Raw genomic sequence first — 16,931 nt, 5'->3', positions numbered from 1 at the left:
CCCCCCTGCTCCCTGATTGCCCCCTCCAGAGACCCCCTGCCCCTAACACCCCCGCCCGGGATCCCACCCCCATCCAACCCACCCTGCTCCCTGTCCCCTGACTCCCCCCACCCCTTATCCAACCCCCCTGGCCCCGGACTCCTTACAATGGCATGAGATGAGGCTCCTAGCCTCCCCGCAGAGCCAAACGCTGCCCCGCGGGAACGCCCAGCCCCGGCCCCCAGAGCGCTGCACATGGGGCAGCATGGCTCCAGGAGAGGGGGGAGGTGTCTGCCTCCCCGCAGAGCCAAACGCTGCCCCACAGGAGCGTGCAGCCCCGGCCCCCAGAGCGCTGCACACGGGGCAGGACTCATGGGGAGGGAGAAAGGCGGGGGAGGGGCCGGCAGCTTGCTGCGCTCGGCTGGGCGCTCCGGCCAGGGAGCGCAGACCCCGCGGCTTGCCGCGCCTGGAGAGGGGGGCCATTTGCCCACCCCATTTGCACACCCGGCACACCCCGTGCGCACGCCTATGGTTGCACGTGGGTGTTTTGGAAAATGTTAAGTGTATTGGCCAAGGGAGGGTTACCATACGTCTGGGTTTCCCTCTCTTTTGATCCTCCACCCCCTGTCCAGGTGGATTTTTCAAATCAGAGGCAACATCCGGGAGTTTTCAAGCAGACGTTGCAGCTCAGAAAGAGCTGGCTCCACATCCGATTGGTCCTTGCAACTGCAGTTGATTGGTCCCTTCCCTGTAGCGGGAGCTGCCAGATCCCACCCACCCAGGCCCCAGCTCCCAGCCCTGGGGTGGGGGAAAGCCCCGCAGGGAGGCACTGAGGGACGGGCTGGCGCTGTGTCCCGGGTCTGCACCAGCTGCCCTGCCACCATGACAGGGAGCGACACTGCCCCCCTCAAGAGTGAGGCCACAGGTACCCCCTACAACACTCCCCCAATACTCCCTCTCCAGCACCCCCTAAATGCCCTCTCCTGTCCCAATACGCATACACCCCTCCAGCACCCCCCAAATGCCCCCTCCTGTCTCAATACGCATACACCCCTCCAGCATCCTCCTGTCCCAGTACACACACACACACACCCCTCCAGAACCCTCCAAATACTCCCTCCAGCACCCCCTAAATGCCCTCTCCTGTCCCAATACGCATACACCCCTCCAGCACCCCCCAAATGCCCCCCTCCTGTCTCAATACGCATACACCCCTCCAGCATCCTCCTGTCCCAGTACACACACACACACACCCCTCCAGAACCCTCCAAATACTCCCTCCAGCACCCCCTAAATGTCCTCTCCTGTCCCAATACACATACACCGCTCCAGCACCCCCAAAAACTCCCTCCAGCACCCCCTAAATGCCCTCTCCTGTCCCAATACGCATACACCCCTCCAGCACCCCCCAAATGCCCCCTCCTGTCTCAATACGCATACACCCCTCCAGCATCCTCCTGTCCCAGTACACACACACACACACACACACACCCCTCCAGAACCCTCCAAATACTCCCTCCAGCACCCCCTAAATGTCCTCTCCTGTCCCAATACACATACACCGCTCCAGCACCCCCAAATACTCCCTCTTCAGCACCCCCTAAATGCCCTCTCCTATCCCAATACGCATACACCCCTCCAGCACCCCCCAAATACCCACTCCTGTCCCAGTACACACACACACACCGGCACCCCCCAAATATCCCCTCCAGCACTCCCCCACCCAGCAGTGTCCTCTTTTTGAGAACCTGAAATATGGTAACCCTAGGCCAAGGTGACTCCCACACACACACACACACATTTACCTTCTTTGGCTTGCAATGTTTCACTGCTAGCAGCAGGATTAGGAAAAGCACAGCTGAGCTGATACATTTCACAAGGAGTTAGAAGAGAAGCTCAGCTGTATGAAGAGGCGACACCCACCAAATTAAGATCCAGACCAATGAGCTGGGTGCAAACCTGTTGCCCCCCTGGGCCTCTCCCCCCTCTCCGCCATACTTGTCCCATTCGCCCAGGAGCTGCAGGGTGGGGGGCCCTGCTTCAGTAGCAAGGAACTCAGGCTGTAGCTAGTGCAAAAAACAAGATTACTGCCCAGGGCCAGCTCCAGGTTTTTTGCCGCCCCAAGCAAAAAAAAAAAAAAAAAAAAGCTGGAATGCAGCCCCTTGAAAATTGCCGCCCCAAGCACATGCTTGGAACACTGGTGCCTAGAGCTGGCCCTGTTACTGCCAGAGAGACCTGGGAGGTGCTGCGCCGAATGACACAATTCTTGTGGTGACAACACGTGGCAGCTCTGGCCAGATGCCCGGCCAGCCAGTGTACGTGTTCGCAATCTGAGCGGGGCAGCGTTGGGAAGAGCTGAGACCAAGACTTACTTGAGGCTGATGAGGCCCCGGTTGGAGCGCAGCGCTCCTATCAGTGCCGTGACCCCCGTGTTACTGATCGAATTGCTCTGGAGGCTAAAACACAAAGAGATACAGCAGAGAGTCACCACAGGAACGACACGGTGGGTGTTCGTACCAGTCCAGCACTGGATACGTTCACCTTGTGTGGTTAAGAGTGAATTCATCATGGCAAAATGTGCCGGCCTGTTGGAAATCCTTGACAGGTCGGCAGAGCCCGGCAAGACCAAAAGCCCCACTCCACACCAATGGAGGAGGGGCCACAGAGCCAGCAATCAGCTAAGCAGTGGGGACACCAAATGATAAAGCAGGAGGAGGAGTGAGGGTCACAGGTTCAGAATGGGGCGGCTGGGGACACCAAGCAGAGAGCCCCAGACAATGCCCCTGGCTCCCCAAAGGAGTCCCAAGAGCCAGTGGATGCCACCCAGAGGAGCTCTGCTTGGAGAAAGGAGGTAGGTAGAGGCCAAAAAATAGGCACCGTAGGTGCAGGGCACATGCCTGTCGAGTTTCCTCTTCTAGGATTGACAGACCCCCCTCAAGAGGCAGCTGGCTAGGAGGCCCCTGGACTGCGTGAGGCCATACATGGGGAGTGTGTAAAGGAAAAGAGGTGGGGAAAGTTCGGCCAGAGCCCCAGCAGACAGTCCTGGGGGAGCTGGGAGAAGGGGTGCACCCTGCTGCACTGGAGAGAGGTGTGCGCTGAGGTCCCCCTCTTGGCACAGAAGGGGCACGTGCTCCCAGTGAAAGGTGCCAGACTGAGAAGACAAAAGTCTTCCATTTGCCCCCGGGACAGGGACAGTACAGGCAAGAGCAGCAGGCGCCCTGCCCTTGGTGCCAAGTTACCCTGCCCCACTCCTGAGCAGGAAGGAACGTGTCCGTCAGGGCAGAGGGCTGCTTGGTTTCTAAGGCGAGTCAGTCTGCGGCCCCTCCGCTGAGACTCCTAACCAGGGTGGAGAAGTTTTGTGATGGAGCCCACAAGGAAGCAGCCAGTGGACAGCAACTCATTTCCTACAGGCCACCAAACCTCTAGCAGGGAAATAACTCTGAGCACAACAGATGAGGGCTGGTTGCAACGGGGGATGCCGAGGCTCCTTATGCCACCCCCAGTCCTCCTGTCTTGTTTGCTGACTCTTCCTGCTACTATCCTCCTCTGAAGCTACCAAGACTTCCAGGGAGACCCCCTGGAACTGATCCCCTGCAGAAAATGCTGCTGTGCAGTAGCCATGAGGCCATCACGCCCCTGGCCATTCCCCTCAGCCCTGCAGTTCGTCAAAGGGAAATTTCCCCAAAGAAACCTACCGGCCCCTTCCCCACAAAGGCCCCTACTGCTTTCCATGGACATGAGTTGGGGAAACAGACAAGGATAGGGTAGGAGGCAACCCCAGATCACTCTGGATCACATGACGCTGCCCTTGGGAGAGCTGAGCGGTGGAGCATTAACAAGCGCCCCTTGGCAGCGAAGAACAATGCGTATGGGGTGCTCTGGGCACTCGAATGGCAAGGGACTTACTCCAGGGTTGTGAGACTGTGATTCACTCTCAGAGCTTCGGCCAAGGCTACAGAGCCAGTGTCCCCCACACAGTTACTGGAGAGGCTGCGACAAAGAAAAGGAAGATCAGTCATTAGCAGCTGTGAAATTGCAGTCAGAGCCCAGAGGCAGGGGATCCCAATCAGCCTGAGAAAAGCCAGCAGGTGCCCCCACCCGTGGCCCCCTAGTGAGGGAGTGGCTTGGTTTCCTCACGGCTGCCAAGTCTCACAGCAGGAAAAGCAAGTGTTCTGCAGTGACGTGTCAAGGCCGAGTTCCCAGCAGGCCAGCTACAACCCAAGAAAGTAGGAGCTAAGCTGGCAACAAGGCCCAGCACTTTAGCAGCAATATGAACACCTCCATCTGGATTCTGCATCTGATCACCCCATCCCAACATAGGACAAAATGACAGTAGAAAACTGACCTGGAAAAGGAAAAGCCACAGGCACCCAACTACATTTACAATGCAAGCCAGAGCAATGGAGACCTCGCCCACCCACAGAGAACGGCTGTGTCTGCTCAAGCTCAAAGATCAATTGCCCATTCAGTGACACTGTGTCCCTGTCAGCCGCCAGGGCAGTAGTACCATGTGACATGGGGCGATCCCATCCCGTACCGGTGGGGTGTGTGGAATGTTTGCTCTGTGAGCCCTCACCCACCTATTCAAGGGAACTTGGGCGCTCTTCTGATTTATATTGTGCCCGTTGCTGTGTTACCTGGGCGTGGCTGAGAGATTAAAGTGAATTGATGCCAACCGCTGGCATAAATCAGCAGCTGTTCCTTCTGCACCCTCACCCACTAGCAGGGCAAATGCTATCTGGCTGCAGGCCCACATAAGAAAAAGACAGAGCAAATAAACGCATCTTGCACCGCTTCCTAATTGTTTCCACACTTGCACCTTGGCAGAGTGTCGGAGGAAGTTAATTCCAAAGCTGAAAGCGCTCCAAAGACAACACCCTTCTGCCCATCCCCTGGAGATCAGCCCTTTTAAGAGAATCAGAGAAATGTAGGGCTGGAGGGGACCTCGAGAGGTCATCAAGTCCAGCCCCTTGTGCAGATGCAGGACCAGGTAAACCTAGACCTTCCTGACAGGTGTTTGTCCAACCTGGTCTCAGAAACCTCCTGTGATGGGATTCCCCAACCTCCCTTGGAAGCCTGTTCCAGAGCTTAACTATCCTTATGGCTAGAAAGTTTTCCCTACTATCTAACCTAAATCTCCCTTGCTGCCAATTAAGCCCATTACATCTTGTCCTACCTTCAGTGGACCTGGAGAACAATTGATCATTGGCCTCTTTATAACAGACCTCAACATATTTGAAGACTGTTATCAGAACCCCCCATAGTTTTCTTTTCTCAAGACTAAACAGGGTTTCTAAACCTTGTGGCATTTTTGTTGCTCTCCTCCGGACTCTCTCCAATTTGTCCACATCTTTCCTAAAGTGAGGCACCCAGCACTGGACACGGTATCCAGCTGAGGCCTCACCAGTGCTGAGCAGAGTGGGATAATTACCTCCTGTGTCTTATACAAGACATTCTTGGTAATGCACCTAGAATAATATTTGCCTTCTGCAACTGCATCACATTGTTCACTCATTCTATTGGTAATCCACTATAACCCCGAGATCCTTTTCAGCAGTACTCCCGCCAAGTCACTTATTCCCCATTTTGTAGTTCTGCAGTTGATTTTTGCTTCCAAAGTGTAGAACTTTGCACTTGTCTTTATTAAATTTCATTTTGTAGATTTCAAACCAATTCTCTGATTTGTCTAGGTCATTTTGAATTCTAATCCTGGCCTCCAAAGTGCTTGCAACCCCTCCCAGCTTGGTGTCATCTGCAAATTTTATAAGCATCCTCTCCACTCCATTATCCAAGTCATTCATTTAAATATTGAATAGTACCAGACACAAGACTGACCCCTGCAGGACCCCACTAGATACACCCTCCCAGTTTCACAGCGAACCACAGATAATTACTCTCTGAGTACGGTTTTTCAACCAGTTGTGCACCCACCTTATAGTAAATTCATCTAGACCACATTTCCCTAGTTTGTTATGAGAATATCATGAGGGACTGTATCAAAAGCCTTACTAAAAATCAGGGTATATCATATCTACTGCTTCCCCGCATCTACTAGTCCATGAGTAACCCTACTGAAGGAAATTAGGTTGGTTTGATATAATTTTTTCTTCTTTAATAATTTGCTCCAGTATCTTTCCAGGTATTGATTTCAGGTTGTCTGGTCTATAAATCCCTGTGTCCTCTTCAGTGTTCCCTCTAATTTTTCCCATCCACGTGCGGAATGAATATTGTTATGTGCACCAATATGGAGATGATGTGTGACACATCACCTTCATATTGATGCACATAACAAAATTCATGTGGTGGGGGTGGGCCCGAGGGCTTCGGAGTGTGCGGGGGCTCAGGGCTCGGCCAGAGGGTTGGGACGCAGGGGTGTGAGGGCTCTGGCTGGGGATGCAGGCTCTGGGGAGGGGCCGGGGATGAGGATCTCAGGGCTAGGCAGAGGGTTGGGGTGTGGGGGGGGAGAGGGCTCCATCTGGGGTGCGGGCTCTGGGGAGGAGCCGGGGATGAGGATCTCAGGGCTGGGGCAGAGTATTGGAGTGCATAGGGTGAGGGCTCCAGCTGGGGGTGTGGGGCTGGGGATGAGGGGTTTGGGGTGCAGGAGGGTGCTCTGGGGCTACGGTCAGGAGAGAGGACTCTGCCCAGATCTCTCTCCCTGCAGCAGCACCTGGGCTGGGGGCAGGGAGAGGTGTCTCTCCCCCATTTGCAGCAGGTCCAGGCCGGGGCTGGGTTGGGGCCAGGGCTGAGTTGGGGACAGGGGAGGGGTGCCCCCATAGGCACTGACTCCATGGGTCTCCAGGGCTGGAGCACCCACAGAGAAAAATTAGCGGGTGCTGCCACTCCTCCCCCTCCTTCTCAGTGCCTCCTGCCCACTGCGAACAGCTGTTTTGCGGCGTGTAGGAAGCTCCCCAGGAGGGAGGGGGAAGAGTGGGGATGCGGCGCGCTCGGGGGAAGAGGTGGGACAGGGTGGGAAGAGGTGGGGTGGGGCCTGGGGTGGAGTGGGGGATCAAGCATCCCCCTGGCTATAGGGGAAGTCAGCGCCTCTGGGCACCCTTCCCCCGGCTGCGGCAGGTTGGGGCTGGGGAAGGAGCGCCCCTCCCCTGGCAGCAGCAGGTCCCAGCTGGGCGGGTTCCTTGAGCGCCTGCCGAGTGCTAAATAAGCTGCTGCATGACCAGCAGCTTATTTAGTTTACAGAGAACTTAGGTCCTCTTTGTCCCCCCTTCTAAAGACAGGTGCTGTGTTTGCTCTTCTCCAGTCCTCTGGGACTCACCCATCCTCCAGGAATTCTCGAATATAATCTCTAACAATTCCAAGATTGCTTCAGCTAGTTCCTTAAGTACCCTAAGATGAATTTCACCAGGCCCGGCTGGCTTTAATACATCTGATTGAGCTGAACATTATTTAACCTGTTCCTTCCCTAGTTTGGCTTTTCAGAGAAATGCCGTTGGGAGGGAAGCTTTCCAGGGAGTTGCAAAGCATGATCCCAGACACGTGTTTAGTTCTAGTGCTTGTCTGATTTGTGTTCCCTAACTACGGCGGTTCGTATTTCTGGGGGCACAGTGTGTATTTCTGGGGGCACAGCTGCTGTGAGCAGCTGTACTTCCAGTAATGGGTGTGTCCAGGCCCTCTCCAGGGTATGTTATTAACGTAAGAACAAGTGTGGCCAGACTGTACCCTTCTGGTTGGCATGCAGAGGGTCCCCTTCAAACAGATCTCTCCCTCACCTGGTGGAAAAGGGGCCATGGAGGTGTGGCTCTTCACAGGCCCAGTGAGGCATATGGGGGGGATGGGGCAGGCAGTGGGTACACTGGATTAAGGTAGCCACTCACCCGTTCCCAGAATACCAGACATCCTGGTACTTCCAGGAACAGCATGACCCCACCCCCGCCAACATGATCCTGCCCCTGCCGGCAGGACAGTGTGTGTGAGGTCACACTGCCCGGGTGGGGCCATTTTTAAGAGCCGCAGGGTGCTGAGCAGCATCCCCCATCCTATATCAGAGAAAACCACGTCTGGTTCTGTCCCGGTATCGCACAGGGACAAACCTCTCAAAAAGGGGCCTGTCTAGTTTGGTACCTACACTGGAGGAAGGAGTGGGAGATGCATCTCTTCCCCCCGGCACCTAGTAGAGATTCCTCCAGAGATGTAATACAGTCAGCTGCCCCCTCCACAGTGGGAGCCCCTCTCCCCTTTAACGGGAATCCCTGACAAGATGGCTGCCAAGTGGCCATGCAGTCAGGAAGCAAAGCTATAGCTGCAGAGTGCCCAAACTGCTGCAGAGCCCCATATGGCCTGCGTGGATGGCCCTGTGCCCATGCAGCTCCCAGATATCCCTTCCAGTCTCAAGGTATCCACAGGGGTTTGGGGCCACATGCTGCAGGAGGGCACTCGGCAGCGAGCAGGGGATGAGCAGAGGTCAAACCCTGGCCTCCCGAAGAAGAATGCACAGGAAACCCTGCCAGGGAAATAGGGGTGGCAATATCTGGCCTTTCTTGTACAGCATGTCATAATAGGTTGGGACAGATCCTAAGAGGACTCAGAAGTTAGTGTCACCCACAATCATTGTTCATCTCTCTATTAACGTGTATCCTTTCTGTCAATCCTTACATCAGTTCCCTGAGATTCCTGTTCTGCTTCAGTGCTTCTGCTATTTTCTTTGCACCTTGGGGTCCAATGGAGTTCTTCTGAAGGCTGTGAAGAAGACAGAAACACCCATAAACTTCAAAAAGAGGGAGTCAGCTCTCCATCAATAACACACTTTAACTTTCTTCTTCTCACTTGAGCTCTCCCATCTCTGGCTGAGGCACTTCTGCCTCTGTATATTTTGTACTCCCCTAATGCATACAGGTAGCTTTGGTGCACACTCTTTTGCTATTTATACCTTCACCCCATCTCTTATCACGCTCTACTAGACCTAGATCCTCAAATTCTCTGTGGATAGCTGCCCCAGGTAAGCTGGTGGGTGGACTTTTCCATCAGAGTAGAGGATGGGAGACTACCTGGCCTGGTCACATCAAGTAACGGCCATGATCGTGTTGTTATCAGCCATTACCATATCAACAGACATCATCATCATCAAGGAAAATCCTTGCCGATCAAGCATCACACTGACATCACACTCTGTTACATGCCCTATTCGACCTGACCTAAAATCATAGTGAGATAGGGCTGGTAGGGACCTCAAGAGGTCATCTAGTCCAGCCCCTGCACTATGGCAGGGCCGAGTAAACCTAGACCATCCCTGACAGATGTTTGTCCAATCTGTTCTGAAAAACCTCCAGTGATGGAGATTCCACAACCTCCCTTGGAAACCTGTTCCAATGCTTAACTGTCTTTATAGTCAGAACGTTTTTCCCAATATCTAACCTAAATCTCCCTTGATTGAGGCTGAGGGAAGTGGGATTGTTTAGTCTGCAGAAGAGAAGAATGAGGGGGGGATTTGATAGCTGCTTTCAACTACCTGAAAGGGGGTTCCAAAGAGGATGGATCTAGACTGTTCTCAGTGGTACCAGATGACAGAACAAGGAGTAATGGTCTCAAGTTGCAGTGGGGGAGGTCTAGGTTGGATATTAGGAAACACTATTTCACTAGGACGGTGGTGAAGCACTGGAATGAGTTACCTAGGGAGGTGGTGGAATCTCCTTCCTTAGAGGTTTTTAAGGTCAGGCTTGACAAAGCCCTGGCTGGGATGATTTAGTTGGGAATTGGTCCTGCTTTGAGCAGGGGGTTGGACTAGATGACCTCCTGAGGTCCCTTCCAACCCTGATATTCTATGATTCTTGCTGCCAATTAAGCCCATTAGTTCTTGTCCTGCCTTCAGTGGACATGGAGAACAATTCATCACAGTTCTGTTTATAACAGCTCCTCATATATTTGAAGACTGTTATCAGGTCCGTCCCCCTCCCCCCCCCCCCCCGCCGTCTTTTCTCAAGACTAAACTTGTCCAGATTTTTTAAACCTTTCCTCATAGGTCAGGTTTTCTAAACCTTTTATCCTTTTGGTTGCTCTCCTCTGGACTCTCTCCAGTTTGTCCACATCTTTCCTAAAGTGAGGCAACCAGAACTAGACACAGTATCCAGCTGAGGCCTCACCAGTGCTGAGTACAGCCGAACAATTACCTGTCTACATATAACATTCCTGTTAATACACCCCAGAATGATATTAGCATTTTTTTGCATTTGCATCACATTGTTGACTCACATTCAATTTGTGATCTACTCTAACCCCCAGATCCTTTTCAGCAGTACTATCACCTAGTCAGTTATTCCCCAATTTGTAGCAATGCATTTCATTTTTGCTTCCTAAGTGTAGTAGTTTGCACTTAGCTTTATCTTCTTAGTGGTTAGAATAAATAAGACAGACTGGGCATGAACCAGGCAAACAAGCCAGACACCATCTTCCTCAGAGTCCACCCCACCATCTATCATGTTTCCTTCAGATCGTCTCTGTCCTGCCCCCTCCTGCTCCTTGAACAGAAGAGCATCTCTCTCCACACACAGCCTCTGCCCACTTTTGGGCACTGCAATTGCAGTAGATTTAGTGCATTGTAGGTGAATGGGTTTGTGTGGAAACCAGCTTTGATGTGAGCAGTGCAGGCTTCCTTGTGTGAAATGGTGGCACCCTTGCAACTGGGGTCTGGGCACAACCTACCAATGGAGGAGGAAGCGTGTTTAGTGGAGTGCAAAGACATGATTAAGTGTCTGAGTAGAGACACGGAAAACGGTCAGATTGTGAGGCTGAGAACAACTGCTCCATCTGCTTGTGCTTTCAGCTGGCCCTGACCAGGAGGCCAAGCCAAGAAGGGGAATTAGCAGCAGGCTGCTTTGACCATGGAGATGCCCTTGCAGATGGCCATGGAAATGAGCAGACAACAAACCATAGGGGAGCTCGGGGGTTAGAATCACTCACTGCAAAGTTGTCAGCTTGTGGTTGGTTAAAAGGGCCTCAGCCAGGAATTTAGCACCATCTTCCTTGATCATGTTATTCTGGAGGCTGCAGAGATAAAACAACACAATTATTGTGGAAAAACTGGAAATTAGAGCAGGATGCAGCCACAGACTGTCCCAGCCTGTCTCACATTAGCCATGCCGTCTCCTGAGGCCAGAGGCAATAGTATAAAAGAATGAACCCCCATGCGCCTGAACTTCCTGTGCTGTTCTTTTCCTAGTGCGCCTCCTGAGTCTTGCTCCGCTTTTTGGGACTGCCTCCTGCCCCCTTAGCAGCCTACCTCTTCCAGACACCTCTTGCCCTTTCTCTTCTCCTCCCTTCTGTTTAAGGTGCTGGGGTTGAGTCACATGTTCCAATCTCCTGAGCACACCTACCAGCCGTTTCAGGGCTCATGTTGCCCCAGGACGTTTTGCTCCAGACACAACAGTGCCTCGTGGAAATATCACAACATCCTCAGTCAGTCATTGATTTGAATCTCCATGGGGCTGATTCACAGTTGCACTAAGGCCCCTTCCAACCACTCCAGCATGGTAAAGAGTCCTTGAAGTGGCTGTAGATTACACGGACATCCACTTTACAAATCTGCCCGCACCTGATGGCCCTCACGCTGCCAGAGCCGGGTAAAGCAGCCTGAGGGTAACTGAGACATCAGGCTCTTTGTTGTTTATATTGTCTTATAGGCCACTTCTATCCCTCCATTTCCTCCTCTGCCTAGTCTCCCTTCTGCCTGCCTTCCTGCTCTTCTCCATCCCTCAGTGCAGTCAGAAGAACAGAAGAACAGCCATATTGGGTTAGACCAGTATCCTGTCTTCCGACAGTGGATGGTACCAGGTGCATCAGAGGAAATGAATAGAGCACGGCAATCGTCATGTGATCCATCCTCTGTCATCCAGTCCCAGCTTCTGGCAGTCAGAGGTTTAGGACACCCAGAATATGGGGTTGTGTCTCTGACCATCTTGGCTAATAGCCATTGACGGACCTGTCCTCCAGGAACTTATCTAGTTCTTTTTTGAACCCAGTTATACTTTTGGCCTTCACAACATTCCCCTGGCAATGAGTTCCACAGGTTGACTGTGCGTTGTGTGAAGAAATACTTCCTTTTGTTTGTTTTAAAACTTGCTGCCTATTTTTTTTTTACATAATCATGATTTTTAAATAGCAGTTGAATCTCAATATGGAGAATAATTAAATAAATATAAACAAGACAGTAAGTCAATAGATATTGTACTGAATAATAAGACATACATATCAGCATGTACACCCCAACCAGATGCATTCCAATCCTTCAGTCCATGTACTAAGTTATGCTCTATGACTTCTACAGAAAGAAAGCAGGAGGAGGGAGAATTCAAAGTAGTTCTGGATAGTTGGTTCAGGGCAAGAAGATATAAGTAGAGCTGGGCTGCAGCCAGAATTCCTCAGCTTGACTCCATCACACCTCAAACTGGGGAGGAGGATATTCAAAATCCGATCTCAATTTTGTGGTTTGAGCCAATCTCTAAATCTATTGGGCTTGATTCTGATCTTCCCTTGGTTTCTCATTGGCATAAGTTCATTGACTTCCTATTCCTGATTTACACCAGCAACTCGGAGAGGTGCACCAGACCCACTGGATCCGTAACCTATGAAATACAAAACTCAACAGGTTCAGTTGCTAGGGAATCACATGAACAATTCCTTTGATTTCCGTCCACATGGGCCCAAAAGTCCAACAACTCCAAAACCTCAGAGTGCAACTCAGTCAAAACCACTGAGTTTCTCCTCATTCCATAGCCAAAGTGCAAATGCAGTACGTTTATAGGTACAAACAATTTGCCCTGGACCTGACCTCATCTTATTAAAGAAGAGGGATAGCAGAGAAAATCCAAGAACACAACGTAGATGTTGCTGTGTCCCTCACTGCAGGGAAGCCTAGAATTAGCCCACGACAATGACAATTAGAGACTCTGTCGTTCTGACGCACCTTTCAACCCAACACCATATGCAATGTTTCTAATGCTGGGACAGCCCTTTTGACACGACACCATAAAGCACAGCATCACTGTAAAGAGCTAGCAGCTTCAGTGAGCGCATCTCCCACTTCAGCTGGGCATCTGGAGAGAACTAAGTAGCATTTCCAAGGTGGCTTCTCCTGGGTCCCCTGTAAAGTTAAGATGGACTCTCAGGAGTTGTCTGCCAAAGCCCTGCCAGGAAAAGATTGTTCCTGGACATTGCAAGTGACACATCATTTCTATGGCTACTGCTCTTGTGACAACCACCTGCTGCAAGCTGACTGTACTTGTACTGGGATGAAGGCAGCCGTTTACTACCCACAATCTTTCTGGTCTAGTCATTTGAACATCTGATAGCCAGTGAGATGAAGACTGTTCACACCCACACAGCGGTCTCTCGCATATACAATTATGTCTATTAGGAATTAGCTTTCAGAAGAAGCCAAGGAAGGGAAACCAACAGCACTTACTTCAGGGAGAGTAGGACTTGATTTATTTTCAGTGCATCAGCCAGTGCTTTTGCCCCTGTGGGTCCGATGGCATTACTGCGAAGGCTGGGGAGAAGGCGGAGCGAGGATAAAGAGAGACAAAAAAGCTAAAGTTAGAAAATCCGGACAAGAACAAAACTGGTCTGACAAGGGAGAGTTAAGGATGGGCGTTCAGTTTAAACCTTGATCTTCCCAGCCACTGGGGCTTAGCCTCTGTTACTGGATCTCAGGGTGTCTTTAGTGCAGTTTAATAGATCATCATGGGAGGAGTCAAGAGTCAACTGTCCATCATTCCACAGATTCACAGCTAAGGCCAGATGGGCCCATTGTGATCATCTAGTCTGACCTCCTGTATGACACAGGCCAGAGGTCTTCCCTGAATTACTGTAGTTCCTGTATGAACTAGAGCAGAACTTTTAGAAAATACATCCAGTATTGATTGAAAACTTGCCAGTGATGGAGAATCCACCATAACCCTTGGTAAGTCATTCCACTGGTTAATTACCCTCATTGTTAAAATTTGTACCTTATTTTCAGTCTTAAATTTGTCTAGCTTCAACTTCCAGCCATTGGACCTTGTTAGATCTTTGTCTGCTCGACTGAAGAGCCTATTGTCAATTCTTTGCTCCCCATGTAGGTACTTAACAGATTGTGATCAAGTCACCCCTTTACCTTCTTTTTGTTAAGCTAATTAAACTCAAGGAGCTCAGTCTGTCACTGTAAGGCAGGATCTCCAATCCTTTAATCATCTTTGCAGCTCTTCTCTGAACCTTCTCCAAGTTATCAACATCCTTCTTGAACTGGGGACACCAGAACTGGACACAGGATTCCAGCAGTGGTTGCACCAGTGCCAAACAGATGTACTATAACTTGCCTGCTCCTACTCAAGGTTCCCCTGTTTGTGTGTTCAAGGATCGCATTAGCTCTTTTCAGCACAGCGTCACACTGGGAACTCATCATCAGCTAATTACCCACCATGACCCCCAAGTCTCTTTCAGAGTCACCGATTTCCAGGATAGAGTCCCCCATCCCATAAGAATGGCCTATGTTCTTTGTTCCTAGATGTATAGCTTTACATCGAAAAGTTGAGTACATTTCACATGAGTTTGGTGTCCCCCGACTATTATTCTTGAAAATCATTTACATCACAAATAAATAACTGCGAAACTGAGGTTGTAGAGAGAGTTTTTCACACCCCAGGAAGGAATCATACAGCGTCTTACATTTCCTCGATGAATAACTTTTGGGGCTCCCTCATTTTGAATCTTTGTCACAGGTCATGTTCCACATCTGGGCCAGGGCAGGTTGCAAGATATGCTTGGCATGTTTAATATACTAGTAACTTGTAACAGGCTACTGACTGCCACCGTTCGTTTCCATGTTCCCAGGGTCTGCTTGAATGTCCACTAAAGACAATGGAAAGACTCCCATTGCCTTCAGTGGACATTGTATCAGGCCTCCAATGAACTAGGAATGAATGTTGGTCATATGAGATGGACTCTGCACTGTCACACTCATTAGGGGATGCACTGATGGACGTCAGAGCTGCACTGCCGGCACATCCCAGGAGTGGGAATGTGCAGAGGCTACTCCAAGAAGGATCTTGAAATCTGCAATGTCGTTCATTCTGAACGTGGGTGGAGCAGGGAAGGGATTTTAACCTTTCATTTTTTCACAAGAGGGCATCACATGAGCTTTCTTACTGTATTTCAGCTGTTCAAGCTGCTTTGGGGTTGAAATCTTTGAAATTTGGTGACAGCTGATTTCAGAAAGAAAAAACAAGCTTGGCAGCTGACATTTCTCTCATTAGTCACCAGTCTAAAATACTACAACAACATTATGCATCTCTTCTGGGAACTGATTACGGTGGGCAGGAGCCATCCTCCAATGTGGAGAAATTAAGGTCAGCTGACATCACCCATTCTATTTAATCAATTTTCATGAAGGAAACAGCTGACAGCACGTGAGTGCGCTGCAGGCACCCATGTTTGCCCACAGGGTGGACGACATCAACTAGGAAACATACGAAACTTACTCAAGTACTGTCAGGCTCCTGTTGACCATCAGGGATCTGGCGAGGGCTTTGGCCCCTTTGTTACTGATCTGGTTTTCTGCCAAGCTGTCCGGGAAAAGAAACTGGAGTTATCATCTAGTCTAAGGAGAATAAATACAGTTCCTAGCCCATTACATCCCTCCAAGCCCACTGCCAGCCACAGAAACTGCCAAGGACACAGCTGAGGAATTTGCATGGAAGAGGAATACTGTTATAACATGGAGGTGACCATATTACGTTTGACAAATACAGTTCCATTGGTTCATTATAAGATCATGTTAACCCTTTGGAAACCAGTTGATCCCTAGGTATATGTCATCTGGGGAGTGAGGGCAATGGCAGGTGCAGGGAGAGGTGCTGGCTGTTGAGAGACCACCTCGCTGGACTGGAAATCATTCCTGCAACAAGTCCCACAGCCCCAGCGAGCCATCCCTGTCCTTGGCTTTGCTCTGCGGCTGTGACTGATGGCTCTCGCTGTCTGGGCCCCAGGAGGGCAGTGGGAAGGTGCTGTACCGCACTGGGGCAGGCAATGACTCATGTGGAAATGAGAGGGAGTCTGGGCAGGGGCACAGAGCTGGAGGAAGGAAGAGGTAGGTGGGGAAAGGCAGACTCTGCTTGCCGGGGGCCCGGTGCTCCCAGAGAGGTGAGGGTCTCCTGCTCTAAGGGGGCAGGAGAACAAGGAGCCACGAACTCATCCTCAGGAGCAGTGCTAAGCAGAAGAACACTATACTCAGCATTGGTGTCCTACATGGTTAGCCATTTGCCCCACAGTTTTCAGACATGGGCCACTAACCAGACCCGACTTTAACATTCCAAATAACTCCCAGACTCAGAGATCTGGGCCAGAAGGGAGCATCATGAACTGCTAGTTTGACCTCCTACATGTCACAAGCCCCACCCAATCCTGTAACAGCCCCCTCACCTTGGGCTGTGTCACCCAGGTCCTCAAACCTCGCCTGAGAGACTCCAGTAACCTGCCAGTGTATGGTACTGGGGAATTATCTGCACCACTGACTTTGAAGGCATCAGCACTGCTTGTGGCCTGGCTACTTTATGAATGCCTTTTCTCAGAAGAGCTCAGAGTGCGCCTCCACCAGCATTGCAAAGCACTCTGTCTGCACTGTCACTTTAGTGTCTGAGACCACGGGAACCATTCCTTGTTAATTCCACATTTCAGATCCCCCCGCCCAAGAGAGCTGGGAACTGCAATTTGGGGAGCAAAACTCCAGTAAAACTTAGTACAAACCACAGTCCTCATTTCCCTGCTTTCGGCCACAATTTGCCGCTCAAGCAGCAGGCTTCGGGAAAAGTCAGAGGCTGAAATCTAGCTGAAAATAACTGGTCTAGGTGGCACTGATCACAAGTTTTGAGAGTCGAAGTCTGCCCATGAACTGCAATTAGCTGTGTAGAGAGACAGTGTGGCAGTGGGAGACCTGCCCTGCTCACCTACTCCTCTTGACAAACGTGTGCTCC

General features: G+C 51.0%; 1 protein-coding gene across 1 annotated transcript in view; it reads right to left on the bottom strand.

The window, feature by feature from the left end:
- NLRC3 (NLR family CARD domain containing 3) overlaps positions 1–16,931 on the bottom strand; it is a 43,438-nt gene that overhangs the window by 13,385 nt on the left and 13,122 nt on the right. The window contains exons 4-9 of the mRNA XM_026659815.2: positions 15,441–15,524; positions 13,388–13,471; positions 10,888–10,971; positions 8,587–8,670; positions 3,886–3,969; positions 2,352–2,435 (exon numbers count right to left, since the gene is read on the bottom strand). Of these exons, the coding sequence (XP_026515600.1) occupies positions 2,352–2,435; positions 3,886–3,969; positions 8,587–8,670; positions 10,888–10,971; positions 13,388–13,471; positions 15,441–15,524 (504 nt within the window). The remainder of the gene's footprint in view (positions 1–2,351; positions 2,436–3,885; positions 3,970–8,586; positions 8,671–10,887; positions 10,972–13,387; positions 13,472–15,440; positions 15,525–16,931) is intronic.

The sequence above is a fragment of the Terrapene carolina genome, unplaced genomic scaffold (assembly GCF_002925995.2).
Source record: "Terrapene carolina triunguis isolate 2854851 unplaced genomic scaffold, T_m_triunguis-2.0 Scaffold695, whole genome shotgun sequence".
Taxonomy (NCBI): domain Eukaryota; kingdom Metazoa; phylum Chordata; order Testudines; family Emydidae; genus Terrapene; species Terrapene triunguis.
The sequence above is the reverse complement of the archived record's forward strand: the minus strand, read 5'-3'. Positions and strand labels throughout refer to the sequence as shown.